Source organism: Mesoplodon mirus (genome assembly GCF_964341445.2).
Source record: "Mesoplodon mirus genome assembly, chromosome: 4".
Taxonomy (NCBI): domain Eukaryota; kingdom Metazoa; phylum Chordata; class Mammalia; order Artiodactyla; family Ziphiidae; genus Mesoplodon; species Mesoplodon mirus.
Window position 1 is genome coordinate 54,466,358 of NC_138979.1, and position 17,118 is coordinate 54,483,475.

At 47.9% G+C, this 17,118-nt stretch overlaps 1 protein-coding gene across 1 annotated transcript in view; it reads left to right on the plus strand.

The window, feature by feature from the left end:
* SNX1 (sorting nexin 1) overlaps positions 1-6,066 on the plus strand; it is a 36,493-nt gene extending 30,427 nt beyond the window's left edge. The window contains exons 11-15 of the mRNA XM_082616869.1: positions 933-1,138; positions 3,645-3,788; positions 4,378-4,458; positions 4,918-4,989; positions 5,629-6,066. Of these exons, the coding sequence (XP_082472995.1) occupies positions 933-1,138; positions 3,645-3,788; positions 4,378-4,458; positions 4,918-4,989; positions 5,629-5,679 (554 nt within the window). The 3' untranslated portion in view covers positions 5,680-6,066. The remainder of the gene's footprint in view (positions 1-932; positions 1,139-3,644; positions 3,789-4,377; positions 4,459-4,917; positions 4,990-5,628) is intronic.
* Positions 6,067-17,118: the final 11,052 nt, after the last annotated feature.

A 17,118-nucleotide genomic window follows, 5' to 3' on the forward strand; every position in this document is an offset into this window, starting at 1 on the left:
CCTGGTCCTTGATGTTCTTATCGAAAAGATATGCCCTGCATCTTCTGGCAAGAAACATGACTCCACCACTGAGGACATTGTACTCTTTACCTGGGAGAGGTACAGGGAAGCCATCCCAGTTACAGCTTGACCTGGGATATAGGCTTCTGTTGGTGGCATTTGAGTTGGCTTGTATCCAAAATGATGTTACATGCCTTAGCTACATGGTCCAACGAGCAATATGTAAATGCGGGAAACCATATATGTCTCTTAACCCTTCTTCACCTTTCTTTGGTGAGATTTACTTAAGAGCTAGTGAAATTTGCCAAGTTTGAATGCTTTCCTTTTCTGCCTTAAACGTGCTGATAATCAGAACTCTAAACAGGCAGAAAACCATTAGAATGAAGGCAATGTAAGGGTTGGCAAAATATGACCCAGCCCATGGGCTGTATCTGGCCATGGGCCTATTGCTCTGGGCTGGGAATGGTTTTTACATTTTTAAAGAGATGGGGAGCGGGGGCGGGGAGAGTGAACCAAAGCTTAAAATACAACAAAGTTGTCCTGCTCTGGCGCATGCAAAACTATGCAGTGTGCATACACTCACTCTTGCAGAAGGCTGCTTACCACAAGCTCTAACATAAAAATCAGAATCATGCCATTGGCCTGTTTTTATTAATGGCCCCTGGTTCTCCAGGAATATTGGAGCTGCTTCTTCCAAGTAAGCCTAACCTAGGGAAACTAAGGACAGCAGTTAACTCTCCCTGCTCACGTGACCGAGCTGCATTGCCCTCACTTTCTGAATACGGTTAGCTGTGGTGTAAGTGACTAGGTTGCAGAGCCCACAGTTGCCAGACATGCGGGGGCCAGCATTGCTAAGGCATCCATTGCAGTGCCAGCCGACTTGTCCCTTTTCCTTGGGAGATCAGAGGCCTCTGCTGTCTTCCTCCTTCCAGAGCTAGCGCTGAACACATCCCAGTTTGCAAAGAGTCTCGCCATGCTCGGGAGCTCTGAGGACAACACAGCATTGTCACGGGCACTCTCCCAGCTGGCTGAGGTGGAAGAAAAGATCGAGCAGCTCCACCAGGAACAAGCCAACAATGACTTCTTCCTCCTTGCTGAGCTCCTGAGTGACTATATTCGCCTCCTGGCCATAGTCCGCGTAAGCGTCTCATTCCTTTCCTCTTTCTCCTCCACTTGATTTAATTTGTCTTTTCCTTTGCTCTTCCCGTTCCCAAGATAGTTTCATCCAGTATAGCTTGAAATAATTTTTTCTACTCTCAGAAGGTGTCTCGTGAACCAAAAAGTCCATTAAACTCTTAGTTATCACTGAGTCACATTGAGGCCCACGGCCAGTTTTTTAAATGAATTTGGACCACTCTTGAATTTCCAAGTAGGGCCCTCCTTATTGTTGAAGCTGGACAGTATCCTCTATACTCCTTTCTTCAAGCAAGGCTTATTACAGACCTGCGGTCTTGTCCCCCTGGAGCAGTGACTTCCTCAGTCCTTTGGTCTTTGCCTCCTTAACAGTAAGCAGCGGCTTTGCCCTGGTAAGAGCTCTTTTATTTTTATTTTTATTTTTATTTATTTTTTATTAGTTTCTGCTTTATAACAATTGGTAAGAGCTCTTGCTGGCTTCCACTTGTCCCTCCAATGTGGGCAGTCAGGTAACTACACAGAACTGGCTTGGCGCTGGCTGCATGGAGGAGTGTGGCCAGGGGGCCGAGAGAGCTTGTCACCAGAGCCCTCTGTGAGCTTTGCTGACCACACCGGTAGCAACACTGCAGCCTGCCCCTCAGGTCGAGTACCTCACCTTCTCTTCTGGTGACCAGGGCACTCTGTTTTCCCCTGACCTTTCAGAGTGGCCAAGGAAGCTTCACCGGGCAGTGATATTAGCTCTCACATGGCCTCCCTGAGACAGAGGAAAGAGCCAAGAGGGAGCCTGGCGCCTGCCCTAAAAGGGCCTGAGTCTGCCCGACCCAGGTTGGGACCAGAATGTATGAGCCTCTGAGTTGGAACAGAACCACCCCCACTCCCTATCCCCAACCTCGCCCTCGCCAGAGAGCTCCTGTATTGTCAAGAGCCAAGCTGCACCCAGGACTCTCATTTCCTCCGTGGCAGAGGTGCTTAATATAGCCTGTGAGATTGCTCATTGTCCTCTCCCCTTGCTATTTGGTTTGCTGCTAACTCCAGAGTGATAAGAGGCTGAAAAAATAACCTGCTTGGGAATTCTTGGAACTGGTCAGACTACTTAGACTGGAGAGCCGTCCCAGGGAAGGGTTCTCTCTGGGGAAGCTTTCAGAGAGCAGTATTGTTTGGGGTCTCTGGAGAGCTCAGCACTTGGATATGACCTTCAAGCCAGGTGAGCCTGTATGGACAGGGGTGAGGGAGGCCTAGCTGGGGCAGCTCGCCTTAGAGCACAGAACTGCAAGCTGGTCTTTTTTCAGAGACCCCTCACCTGCCCTCCTCATAATCATGAGCTAGCCGTGGGGTTGGAGAGATGAACAGATGTTTCTTTTCTGCTGAACCTGCAGCTGTACCATAGTTAGCCCAGGGGATTAGGTTGGATTTGAGGTCACCCTTTACCTAATCCTTTGACATTCCGCTGTTTAGAAATTGAGGTGAGCAGCAGTGACAATGCGGGGGAAGGTAACTTTGGTGTCATTTCACTCCCTAAGATTCAAGTCTTGGCAAAGGCCCGCACTAAGGAGGCCTAGAAAACATCCAGGGAGCTCTTGTAGGGAAGGGGAGCAAAAGGAGCAGGGCTGGGAGGCTGCCCCAGACACAGGTCTTTCATCCAGGCCTCTTGAAGCCTACAAAGCCAGTGGTGGTGCAGGATGGTTTTGTTAGGCCAAACAGCTATCCTCTGGAAATGCTGATTGTGGTCAAGGAACTAGAAACATGGAAAACCAGCAAGTGGACTTTGGAGAGCTTCTTGGGGGCCTTGATGGCCTAGAACAGTTGAATGTATGGATGAGATGAAAGCAGTGTGTCCCTGTGGTAGGTTTAAGTGTTTATTTAAAGATCTGTTAAGCTGGGCAGGGGTGGGGAGATCTGTTAAGCTAAGCCTGTATGTTGTTTGGGTATCAGTTTAAAGTTTGCTTCCTTAGGTTGGCCTTCCCTGATGTATCTCCCAGGCTAAGCTAGATCCCCAGTTTTATTACAGTACTGTGCTTATTTTCTCTGTACTCTGCATACTTATAATTACTTATTGGCAATTAGTAATACAGTGTCAGCCTTTCCTGGTAGATTACAAGCTCCATGAAAGTAGGCCCATGTGTTTCATTCCCCATTGTATTCTTAGCTCCTGGCACATGGCAGACACTCAGGGAAAGTGTGTAGACTCATGAACTGACTGATCTGAGAGAGGCAGTTCAAAAGCCATAGGACTGGGCACTGGCATCAGGCCACCTACTGTGCTCCCAGCCCTCCAGCCTTGGGAGTAGCATGAAGCAGCATGGCGCTGGCCCACTGGATCCTTGGAGAGGAGTCTTACCCAAGCTTGTGCTTTTGGATGTTAAACTTCCAGCTGGGCACTAACACGTGGCTGCAGAACCTGCCCTTGCTTGGTCCTTCCCTAGCACAGCTGCTGGGAGGGCCCCCCAAGGCAGAGCCAGCAGAGCTCCTGAAGGGCTGGTTGTGCTCTTCCCCAACCTCCACCTTCACAGGCCGCCTTTGACCAGCGCATGAAGATGTGGCAGCGCTGGCAGGATGCTCAAACCACACTGCAGAAGAAGCGGGAGGCTGAGGCTCGGCTGCTGTGGGCCAACAAGCCTGACAAGCTGCAACAGGCCAAGGATGAGATCGTAGAGGTGAGGCCCCCAAGGCAGCCCAGCAGGGGTGTTCTGCTGGCTCCTGAATGAGCCTGGGTCCCATCCCACCCAGATGCTTAGAACCCCACAGCAGGCAAGAGAACTGATTGAGTCTAAAGGACAGCTGCTGGGGAAGCCTCTGAGAATGAAACAGGCTTGCCCTGAGACCTGGCCCTCCTTCTCCTTTCCTGTTCCACTCAAACTTGCCAAATTAGAATCTCTGCAGGAGCAGTCCTGGCTGGGTCTTTGAAAAGCTCCAAGATGATTCAGATGTGCCCCCCGGGTGAGAACTAAATTCAGCTCTCTGGGGCTCCCAGCTTTGCTGGTGAGTACCTAAACCAGAGCCTCTGGGGTACCAGAGCTTTCTTAGGAACCAGGCTTGGCCTGAGGCACACGGCATCTCTTTCCCAGCCAGCCTGAAAGATGGCCTTCTACTGGACTCTGGCTTATGTGCTGAATCTGCATATCTAATCTTACCCAGAGGGACAGACAAATGCTAATTGAGGTCTCAGATACAGAATTTCTATTCAAAGGTAAAGACTTAATACCATAATATATTAAATGATCCTTTCTTTCCTTTTCTTCCCAGTGGGAGTCTCGGGTGACTCAGTATGAAAGGGACTTTGAAAGGATTTCAACTGTGGTCCGAAAAGAAGTGATACGGTTTGAGGTGAGATAGAAGATCCTACTTCTCACAAGTGTGCAGTGCCTGGTTTAGTAACATTGTTGGTTTTGTCCAAGTCTCTACTGAGTAAGGAGACAGATGGCTTTGCCAGTGACTTGGCAGCTGTTGTGAACAGGCGTGGCCTTCTGTGTGTGTGTGTGTGTGTGTGTGTTCATGTTTGTGTGTTTGTTCCTGAGGCAAAGTGTCTATCCTACACTTGTTGCTGGACCAGAGCACAGAATAAAGCTTGCAGCTGTCATAAACCCTCTACCCGCCTTCCCCACCCTGCCACCATTCAAGAAAACCTTGCAAGAGGCTATTTGGCTGGAAATTATAGCCAATCCAACTGCTGCCTCTACTTTCTGAGGCTGTGCTCAGCCTTGGTCAGCAAAAAACATCAGCACCCTATCAAGAGGGGAAGGAGCAACTGTCTGGATGGTCAGTGTAGAATCCTGTCTCCTTTAGAAAGAGAAATCCAAGGACTTCAAAAACCACGTGATCAAGTACCTTGAGACACTCCTGTATTCACAGCAGCAGGTATGTAACTTATGCATGGCTTTCATCCTCTCCTGCTTGCTCCGAAGGCCAGCTGCCTACTTGTGGCTTTGGTGACAAGATGATCTGGCCCTGCTTCAGAGGGGCTGGGCCCTGCTTAATCAATACTTGAAAGTAGGTCCTGGTTCTCTAACGTGGCACATCCAGTAGGGTCTCTTGCTAAGCAGGATTGCCCTAATCCTACAATGAGTTAGTTTTTAAGAACAAACCCCAACTCTCCTCTCCCTATAACCCCGTGATACCACCTAACCCTCTTGAGGCTGAGGCCCCAATCAGTATGTGAAACAGTGGCTGCCTGTGAGATGCTGACTGAGCTGAGCCAAGCTGTGGCCCCCATGGGGGTACTTCCTCCAGGGTAGAACCAGGACTGTCTTCAGATATTGCCCTTGCACTTGATGCTTCCCTCAGTCTAGAAAGGTAAGGGCAGTGTGGCTGGCTGGCCAGTCTGTCCCAAGGTCCACTGTCAGCGAAGCCATTTCCTCAGCTTGGCCTTAGCCCAGGCCTCCCTGTGGGTGGCTGAGGCACTTGGGAGAGTGCCCTGGCACTGTGCTTGTTCCCATTCCAGGCTCAGGCTCTGCCACTAAATGGGGGCACTTGCTTACTGACCCCACTTCTTTGCAGCTGGCAAAGTACTGGGAAGCCTTCCTTCCTGAGGCAAAGGCCATCTCCTAATGGACCAAGGACACCAGAGCCCATCTGCCTGACGCTGCCTTTTTATACACTGTCCTCCTCCACCTCTGCTGGACCCCAGTGATGCATCCTGCCTAGCCTGGACTTCACCCCTTCCTCCCTGCCCCCATGGCCAAGCTGTCGCCAGTCACTCTAACCAGTCCTTCATTTAGCTTCCATATATATTTTCTTACCTGAGAGAATAGTTTCTTGCTTTAAGCAAAAAACCTATACTAGGTGGTGGAATTATGGGATAGGTGTGGAGTATTGATATAAATATATAAATACAAATGTATATTTTTCAGGATGTGGTTAAGAACTGGGAATAACATTTTCTGTTACTCCTGATGGTGCCATGAAAAGATTATGTAATAAAATACTTTAAAATCAGGTCACATGACTCAGAATGGTGGTGCTTTTTGCTTTAGGCTGGGGAGCAGTTGGGAAGCAGGTCTGGAATACTCCTAACCAAGAAATGCCCAGGTATAGCCAGGTATAGTTACTTCCTCTCCACAGGAGTTCACAGGCTTCTGCTCCTGCTTCCTTATGGATCTGGAATTTCCTTTTCTCTGTCTACCTCAGCTACCTGTTCTGAGGGTCTCTTAATCTATTTAACTCTTACTCCTACTTCTTTAGGGAAGGAGTTTTAAACACATCTCTTATAATAAGAGGGACAAAAGCAATTCTCCTGCAGGGGAGGCCAGCTTTCACTTTTATTCCTGCCCTGTTTCCCTCAGCTGCCCAGGGTTCTCTGAGAGTCTTGCTTTCTGATCGCAAAGCCTTGCATTCTGAACATCTTTTTGCCGCCCGTCAAAGCATGTCCTCAATAGACTGGTCCATGTTAAAAATGTAAAGGACTGATAAGGACTTAGCACTTTATCCCACTGACAACAGAACCAGGCACTCTGCCTCTAGATAAAGTCATCCCAGAATTCCTAAACCTTCAGAGTTCCAAGAAGCTTCACTGTCTGTGCCCAGGAGGGAGCATGCCGGCAAGAGGCCCGAGTGTGGTCAGCACAAGCCGAGGGCGTTCAAAGGGGTCTCTGTGCTGGCCTGGCCAGGGAGGCCCGGTCTTGGATGCACCCGTGCCAGGCTTCCCCTCAGCTGTCCGCAGCCGCTAAGCTTGCTGGTCAGAGCACACTGTGAAGCTGCTCTGTGGGACAGGCTGGCAGGCTGCCTGCACGCGGGAACCTCCCCACTCCCAGCCCTACCAGCTGCAGAGATGCCCGGCTCTCTCAGTTCTTGTGGGGGCAATGTCAACCTTTGGGGAGGGCAGCGTGAGGCAGGAACCGGCAGTAAACAGCAAGCAGCGCTGATCTCCAGTCCACCAGCCTGACGGGGAGTGCCGGTGCCGGCAAGTACTTTTTCAATATGTGGATTTTTTTTTTTTTTTTTTTTTTTAGAAAAAGTCACTCAATCTCTCCCTCCCTGCTAATATCCTTTTTTTTTAAAAAATATCTTTATTGGAGTATAATTGATTTACAATGGTGTGTTAGTTTCTGCTGTATAACAGTGAATCAGCTTCCCCTAATACCCTTATTACCACCTTTGATTTTATCCTTCCAGTCCTACTTATATGCTTACTCTGCTTAGTTGTAATAATATACACACAAAATATTTTGTATCCTGCTTTTATCATTCAACACTGTATAAGTTATAAGCATTTTTTCTAATTTGTTATCTATCTTCACAGACTTTATTTGTAAGGCTGTGTAATTTTAAGGCTTCCATAGAGTGACTGTACCATAATTCTGACTCATCCCTTGCTGTTGGATTCCTGGTTTGTTTGGTAACTTTTAAAATTTTAATACGATTTTAAACTTACAGAAAAGTTACAGGAACTCCCATATATCCTTTACCCACATTTACCAAGTGTTTACATTTTTATCCCATTTGCTTTATGACTTACGATTTTGCTTTATCTGTATTTACATGTTGGATTTTCTGAATCATTTGAGAGTAAGTTGCAGGCATTGTACCCCTTTACCCCAAAACTTCAGTATGCCTTTCCTTAAGAATAAGGACATCCTCTCATAATTCGTAACCATAACCACTTATCAAAAACAGGAAGTATAACACTGATAAAATACTGTTAATCTAGCACGTGCTCTCTATTTAAATTGTGTCAGCTGTCCCAGTAATGTCCTTCATAGTGATTCCTGGTGCAGGATCATGTGCTACATTTAGTTGTGACACATGATTACATGTGTCTCTTTTAATCCAGACTTCTTGAGCCTTTCCTTGCCTTTTATTACCTTGGCATTTTTGAAGAATACAGTCAGGTATTTTGTAGAATGTTCCTCAACTTGGATTGGTCTCATGGTTCCACATGACTAGATTAGTAATGTTTTTGTATGTTGGGCAAGAACATCACAGAAGTGACATATCCTCAGTGCATCTTAAGTTGGCATGTGATGTTAGTTGGTCCCGTTAATTCTGACATTAGCTCTGATCTCTTGGTTAAACTGATGTCTGCCAGGTTTCCCTTTTTAAATTTACTCTTTTCCCTTTTGTAATTAACAAGTTATTTGTGGGGAGATACTTTGATATCATGTAAATATTTTGTTCCTCATCCAGTGTGATTTTCTAACTCCATAGTTTCTTCTACATTTATTGTTTGGCATTCTACTTCTAAAGAACAGCATTTTTCCTCCCTATTTATTAATCTACTTGTTTATAAGTACAGATCAATGGATTCCTATTTAGTCAAAGTTGCAAGCCATTGCTTTAATTTGTTTTGATTCTCAAACTGTCCCAGATTTCTAGCAGGCTCTTGTGTCTTTTTAACATATCCCCTTCATTTTTTTTTTTTTTTTTAACACTTTCTTACTTTCTGGCTTAACAAGATGTTTCAGGCTTATCTTGTATCTTCCCTGCCCCAACCCTGGAATCAGCCATTTCTCCAGGGAGTCTTGATTCCTTTTAATGGAGAATGATATTTAGAAACCAAGAGCTGGGTGCTGAGTGTGCCCATTGCTACTGGAATGTCATTGCTTCTAGGCTCTTGGCAGACAGAGCAAGGAAATAGCTACAGATAAAAATATATGGAGGGGCTTCCCTGGTGGCGCAGTGGTTGAGAATCTGCCTGCTAATGCAGGGGGCATGGGTTCGAGCCCTGGTCTGGGAAGATCCCACATGCCGCGGAGCAACTGGGCCCGTGAGCCACAACTACTGAGCCTGCGCGTCTGGAGCCTGTGCTCCACAGCAAGAGGCTGTGACAGTGAGAGAGGCCCGCGCACCGCGATGAAGAGTGGGCCCTGCTTGCCACAACTAGAGAAAGCCCTCGCACAGAAACGAAGACCCAACACAGCAAAAATAAATAAATTAATTAATAAACTCCTACCCCCAACATCAAAAATATATATATATGGAAATACTGAGAGAGATGGAGATAGATGATATAAAGAATTAGATATTAGAAATCATGAATCCACACTGATATTTTCAGTCTAGCCCCATAAAGTTTACTCTTAGCTTCTCCCTTTCCATATTTGTAACTCTTTTCTCCAAACTGAATTTTAAAACTTTCTCCTTGCTTTGTTATGTTCCATCCAGTGATCATCTTGATGTAAGTCTGTTTTTATTATTTCCTTGGGATGGGCTCCCTTCTGGTTTCAGAACTTCCTCCTCGGCCTCCTATCCCGAGGCTGATAGGGCCAGCTGTCTTTTGGGCCTGTGCATTTCTGTGCAGAGCTTGCAGACATGGAAATTAAGAAGGCCAATAGCAGGTTAAGTGTACTGGGCTGTATGGGGGGGATAGTGCCACGAAGGTGGAGTCATTCCACCTGGGAACTCGGGAGAAAGAAACTGGAGAAGGGGATGCTTGAGCTGTCTTAAAGGTGAAGAGGTGTTTGCTGCTTCTGCTGGGACCATTCTGCCTCCCTGTGTCGTGTAGTGGGAGGTGGGCACATGTAGGGAAATGCAAGCAGCTCGATGTGGGCAGAGTTAAGTTAGTGGATGGCCCACGGAGAGTGATGAGCAAGAGCCGGATCACACAGTGCCTGTGACCTGTGGGGCACTTTGAACATTATCCTGCAAATGTGGGGAGCTCCTGGAGGGACTTAAGCAGGAAATAACATGGTCACATTTGTGATGTAGACATATCAGAAGGTATGAGACTGGAGGCAAGGAGAGCCTGCCAGAGTGCCGAGGAGGGTCGTAGTACTGGTGCTGGAGCTCAGAGAGAGGTGGAGGAGCTGGCGAAGAGCCACTGTGGTCTGGCCACCGATCTGATGAGAGGCCCGAGGGAGAGCGTGGTGGCTGGCATGAGCCGCCGGCTTCTGGCTTGGATTTCAGGGTAGACGGTGAAGCCTTTCATGACATAGGTAATACAGGAGGCCACATGGGTTTGGAGCAGATTGGCAGGAAAGCAGTGGGTACAGCAAGTGCTGCCCGTGTCAGAGGCTCCTCTACACGGGAAAGGAGGACTGTGCTGAGAGATGCGGGAGATCCAGAGTGAAAGCTGGCTTTGTTTTATTTAAAGGTGGGTCAGACCTAGCATGTTAATAAAATTCAGGGGAGATAAAGGGAATAGCCATCAGCCCTGTCTGGGAGTAAATGCAAAAATGCACAGAGCAGGGAGCCTCGCTGCTGGGTGTGGCTGGGGAAGAATTAAAATGCTCTCGGATAGGAATATCTAGTTTACCTATTTTGAGTCAAGTGGTTTAGAGAAGAGGTGTGGAGATGAGTCTTACTTCTCCTGCTTCCCCTTGGGTTATTTACCCCATGAATCTCTGGGCTCTGGAGTCCTGAAGGTGAGGGCTTAGAGCTGGAGGGACCCCAACGAGGATGAGTTGTCAGTGACAGAACAAATGCAAGAAGTAGAAATGATTGGAAGCGTCACACATAGATATTTGTAACATTAAGCTCTTTCCAGATGCTTTTCATTGTGAATGCACCTGTAGCTGAGAACGCTAAAGAAAATAAAGAAAGCCTGTGCAGCTCAAATTTTTAAAAGCATGAGAAGATAATGGAAATCTAAAGATGGGGCCAGGAACTGGTTGAGGAGGGAACATGGTGATGGAAGGAGTGTCCTTTGCTGAGCATGCTTAGGGCCCACATGGGATTGAAGACCATGGATTCTGAGGGACAGCAGGCCCTAAGGTGATGGGATTTTCCCCACCAGTTCCATCAGCCTGGGGGTTGGGAGGAGGGGAAGGGGAAGAGAATGGTGATCCCTCCTGCAGCAAGGAAGGACACACTTTGCTGCAGTTGCCACATGACTGAACCGGACACCCGGTCTTCAGAGTCACTGGCTAAGATTCTCAGCTCCACACTGGGGAAGAGGAAGGCCTGAGCTCAGAGTTAGAAATGCACTAGAACAGCTTATCCCTGTCTTCTGGCCCCGGGGTTGGTGTGACATCTGCCAATGTCTTGTGACACCACTTGTGTGGTTTAATGTTGGCTCTCTCTGCCAAACAATAAAAATTCTGTAATATTTGATTTGGGCCTTAGAGTATCAATGGAGCTCAACTGCTACAAGGGATAGATTGAGAGGAGGCAGGTGACTGAAGCACAAAAAGCAATTTAAGGCATAAAAAAAATTAGACAATAAACTCTCCGAAGTGGAGCATCTTTATCACCCCATGGCCCCTGAAAAGATCTGGGCTTAAAATAGGTGCCAAATATCAATAGATAACTGTTGAGTGATCTCCAGCTGTAGGCTCTGCCACCTGGCCTTCACAGCCTTCTGTGAGAGGACCCCAGCTCGCCTTTTCCTATTTATCTCCTAGTCCTTCACAGCGGTACGCATACCTCATGGAAACAGATTCCACATATGCTCCTTCCTTCCTCACTCTGTGTGGCCTAAGAAGCCTTTATTAATATTGGGCTTTGTTCCTGAAGCACCCTATCTCAGCCCCCATCCCTCCCTTCAATCTCAGAATTACACCTGTCTGAAACAGCCAGCCTTCAGTATTGTGGATGAATGTGAATAAATAGCGATGAGGGCATTGGTTAATGTGTCAGAACATTCACTGGGGATTCCCATAGACACCTCTAGAAACCAAGTCCATGAAGAAGACTATGCAAAGAGGCCCATCATAGCATTGTTTACAGTTGTAAAATTTGAAATCAATCTAAATGTACAGCAGGAAGGGATTAAATGAATTATGGTACATAATTAGATATTACACAGTCATTGAAGATGACATATAGCTATATTTATTGGCAAGAAAAACTCATTTTTGAATGAAAGTAAGTTATAGAATTACATGTATGATATGATCTGCATTTATGTAAAATTATAATTATATATATATGGGAAGGATGTTGATCGAATTGTTAACTATGGTTGCCTCTAGGGATGGAATTTTGCATTATTTAAAATTTTTATACTATTTGATATTGCTTGGAATTTCTGTGTATTACTTTTATAATCGTAAACATTAAATAAAGCTATTTTCATTATGGGAAAACAATCCAGTGCATCCTTTGAGGCCTACTTTATACGTAGCTGGGAAGCTTTCTTTGATCTACTCTTCACCCGCCCCCGACCCACACTGGGGTGGGAGCCCTTCCTCCTTTCTAGCTCTTGGCATGGCACTTTGTCATCCTCCTAAACCTCTGGTCTTTCTCGCTTGTGTTTGTAATGTTATCTCATCAGCCTCCATGGCTCTGAACTCCTTAAGATCATGGATTGTGTTCCTGCTCATCTAGGTGCCCTCCTCCGCTTCCAAAGGCAGCCTAAGGGGGAAGTGACTGCCCTTCAGCTGTGGAGATGACTGTTTTATGAGCCTATGGGCCCAGATCTTGGGGTTTTTCACGAGATCCAGAAATCAGGCCTGATTTGGGGTTCAGTAGGCTTTGCTCTGGTTGGCAGGATCGGTGCTCAGTGCCCCAGGTGGGGCCTGCAAGCGGGGAGGTGATAGCCACTTGCCCCACTGCTTGCCCCAGAAAGGCCTCCCCCCTTTGCCTTTGTCTGTTATGGAAATGCCCCTCTGGCTCTGATGACCAGACCTCTGGGGCAGAAATCCCCACAGCCCCACCACCGAGGCTGCTCAGAGGAAGCCAGCTGCTCAGCCTCTGGGTCCAGAAAAAAACCCAAAGAAAAACCCTGTCCAAACTGAGATAGGACCTTTCCCTAAAGGGATGTGACGATTGTTTCCAAATGACTGCCCCCTCCTAGCTTCAGAGCTCTCAGCTTCCTCTTCCATTATGAGTGACAGTGATGATGACCACAGGGCCCCAGTAGCAGGTCTCCCCTTGGGAACATTAGCAGCCTCACCAGAAAAAGATGATGAGGCACGTGGCAGCTAGGAACACATGCAGGGCAGCGTCCAGACTGCCCCGATAGTCCCATCCCACCCCGGGACCTAATAACCAAGAGCTGCCATGCGTTCAACACCTACCCTGTGCCAGTGGGCTCAGGGCTTTGAAACTTATCCAGCCAGCACCACGGCTCTGCCAGGTGGGCGTCATTATCTACATTAAAAGACTGAAGCTTAGAGACCTTCAGCAGCTTGCCCAAGGTCGCACCACAGAGCAAAGACTTGAACTCAATCTGCTTGACTCGGCTTGTCTGCACCCCCATATCCCATACAATCCAGTCAGGGATGGACAAGGAGGACCTAGACACTAACCCACTAAGTTGTTTTCTTAAAGACCTGAACAAATCCATGTAGCAGGCCTGTCAAGGAGAAGCTACCCACCTGACCTTGTAGGCATTTGAGCTTCTCTCACCCTGTGAGATACTCTCCCCAGATGTGCTCAGTGTGTGGCAGGAGCAGAAGCTGGAAGACAGAGAACAGCTTGGGTGAGTAGCTGGGACCATTAACGGCAGAGAGTAAAAACCCGACTTGCTGCAAAACCCCAGACAGTATCCAGGGCTAGAGCGGGTGGAGGTGCATCTCCATTCCAGACCTGGAGGCCTCCCAGCTTCCCTGTTGTCCTTAGTTCTTAGTCCCACGGCTTCCTTCATGATAAAGTCCTGTGACTTGAGGGTACCTGAGCATGTCTTTATTCCTTGAGCCCCGGTGCGGGTGCACCAGAGGGGCAATCGGTTGGTGCCCTGACATACCACCCTAGGGGATGTTAGGAGTTGTTGTAGCGCCAGAAAAATCTCCCCGGGAAGCTGTTGCCTCGAAACCGGGTGGCTGGAGTGGTCTCCGCAGCTACCCCTGCTCTGGCCCTGCATCATGTTGTCTGAAGCAGCTGAGCTGCCTCTGTCTTCTGGGCAAGAGGTGGAGGGCTCCTAGGATTGACACTGCTGGCTGGAGCCTACCTGTCCCTTGGGAAGCCGGGCACCAGTCTAACGGGGGGTCAGACTTTGCTCTCAGGGCTCAGGCAGGACATGCTTGTCAGAGGTGCCTTCCTAACACAGCCCTTTCCACAGCCCACTTCTCCCTTCCTCACACCTCAGTTTCCTCATCTATAAAATGATGAATTTAGACTAGCTCAGTAATTTAAAATGTTGTAGCAGCAGAACTAATTTTTGAGACATCTGCACCAAAGTCCAATATTCACAACGTAAAAATTTTTATTTGATTATTATTATTTCAAATTTATAAGATGTACTTACTAAGCAGTTAGTAAGTGCTCTGAGGCTGTTAGGATGAACAGGATGGTTGCTGATTTACACCAACCTCTGCTTCTAATTCATTCTCTTACCTGTTTTTGATTGCACAATATTGAGAAAATCAGGAAAAGCCTGATCACAGAGTTAGAGGTTGGAGTAACGTTTGTTTGTTTGTTTGTTTGTTTTTAAGCTAACCTTGTAACCTCAGGATACTGAAAAAGGAATAGAAGAATTTGCTTTTGTTGTTTCAGAGATGAATCATTAACAATATATTGGACGGACCATATGTAATTGGCAAAACCCCACAGTTTTGGCCTGCAAAAACAGCAAATTCGTATAATTCAGTCGAATAAGAATTTCAGCTAATGTTTATTTCCTGTGTGCCAGGCCCCATGCCAAACACTTTGGAAGCATGATGTCACTTAGTCTACACACAACTCCCCATGGTACAGGTAAGGACACTGAGGCACGGGGCGTTGTCAAAGGTTCCCCTGGCCACCAGAACCGCCAACTCCAGCCCCCATCCCAGCAGTCCAGGCCCAGCCTTGCCCGGGTTAATGGGGTTTCAGGTCAGGCCGCCTCCGCCCGCCCACGGGGAGGGGAAAGCATCCAGCTTCTGTGCCCAGCGGCGCCCCCCTGCCCGCCCGAGGCCCAGGAGCTGTTTGTTTTCTTAACGGGGTTAACCAAACCTCTGGAGCAGCGCCGGCCTCCCAGTAGAAGCCGAGCCTGTGAAAGGGGCTTTGTGTGAGGGCAGTGGAAGGCGAGGGCCAAGCCAGGGCGGAGACGCAGTCCAACCCACCTGCGCGCCCGAGACCAGGCGCCCCGGGAGAGGGGGCGTGTCGGGGGGGGACACCTCTGCCCCCAGCCCTTCCTGCCCTCTGCTTGGTCCTTGATCCTCATCTCCAGGCTCCACGTCTGTACAGTGGGGCGAGAATGCCCCCCCCTCCCTGGCGGGGCTGGTGTGGGTGTCAAGAGACAGGTGTTTACAATGTGGCCCTCAACCAGGAGCATAAGCATCACCAGCGACCTTGTGGAAAACGCACTGGGTCAGACTCCACGCCAGGCCTATGCATTCGGAAAACCCCGGCTAGGGCCGTATAATCTGAGACTGGAACTTAGATCAGTGTTCACATACTGAGAGGGCCAATGTTTAAAGTATACAGAAAACAAACTTTTCCTTTGACTGTAATAACTGCTTTGGAGTGTACATCATGTCACGTGTTCCTCTTTACAGGACAATATTCTCCATAAGTTGTTTTATCTCCCCAAATACATAAATGTCTCCAGGTCAAGGATCTTGTTTTTCTTCATTTGGATCTTCACTCAGGTCTGAATGAAATGCTGTGGAATAAGGAGCTGCAGGTTTACTACCAAATGTTTTACGAGTCAGGTGCATCAAATCTCCCTCTATAAATGGGGATGAAAATCCCTTGATTTGAGACTTCTCAGGAACAGCTGAAAATCAAATAAGTGAATGAGGTGGATGATGGTCTACAGAGAGAGAGAGAGAGAGAGAAGTGTCTAACTCTGAAGGTAGGAAGAGGATTTCTGCTGTTATCCCTCTGCAGGCCTTCCTGTAACCCTTCAGCAACCCTGCTCCCTTTCTGCCTCTTTCCCAGGCCTTCCCTCCTCTCCCTAGCCTTTTCCCAACATCCCCCTCCCCCATTAATTTATACAGTCTTTCAATCAACAATGCTTCTTTTGAGCATCTGCTACATGCTTGGCACCATGGTGGCAAACCCCTGACAAGAGACCATGTCTCTGGCTCACTGGTACTGAGTCTGGGGGCCGAGTTGGGGACACCAGGGAGAAACAATAAACAAACAGTAACAGTAATATTGGAATGAGTGCAGAGACAAGGTGCTATGATAGGATGGTCAGGAAGGAAGGTGTCTTTGAGAAGGTGAGTTTTAGGCTAAGAATTAGAAGTTTTAGGCAAAGCCCACCAGGTGAAGAGTCAGGAAAAAGTGTTGCAGGGAGGGATTCCCTGGTGGCGCAGTGGTTAAGAATCCACCTGCCAACGTAGGGGACACGGGTTTGATCCATGGTCCGGGAAGATCCCACATGCCGCAGAGCAACTAAGGCCATGCGCCACAACTACTGAGCCTGTGCTCTGGGGCCCACGAGCCACAACTACTGAGCCCGTGCACGTGCACCACAACTACTGAAGCCCACGTGCCTGGAGCCCGTGCTCCACAAGAGAAGCCACCACAGTGAGAAGCCCGCGCACCACAACAGAAAGTAGCCCCCGCTTGCCGCAACTAGAGAAAGCCCGCACAATGAAGACCCAATGCAGCCAAAAATAAATAAATAAAATTTAAAAATTAAAAAAATACCACAAACCTTCTAAAAAAAATGTGTTTCAGAGAGATGAAACGTGAGTATAAATGTCCTGAGGCAGAAAGAGTTCGTTAGGTTTGAAGAACTGGAAGAATGTCGCTGTGGCTGGAGCCCCATGCATGAGAGGGGAGGAGAGAAAATGAGAGATGGGCTGGGTCATTTAGAGCTGTGTAGACTATGGTGGGGAGGGCAGATTTTGTTTTAAGCACAACATGAAGCCTTTGGATGGTTTTAAGCAGATGCCTTGACGGTCTGTGCTACTAGGTAGAGAGTAGACCTTGTATGAGGGAGAGAGGCAAGGAAAAACAAGAGAGATCCATTAGAAGATGTGGCAGTGTTCTGGGTGGTAGGAACAGAGTCAGAGGCAGACCTTCATTAGGATGGGCGACCAAGAAGTTTAGAGGTTTGAGGGTCCTAGAAGAGGACTCCCTGAACAGCAGACAAGGAGAGCAGGGTCCCACGGATGGGGCCCTAGAGAACAAGGGAGGTAATGAAAACACCAGCACTTCTCCTCATGGTGGATCGTTTCCCTTCCAGGAGGTTTCAGCTTCCTGATTCTGAGGCCCCTGTGAGATGGAATTTGGCGG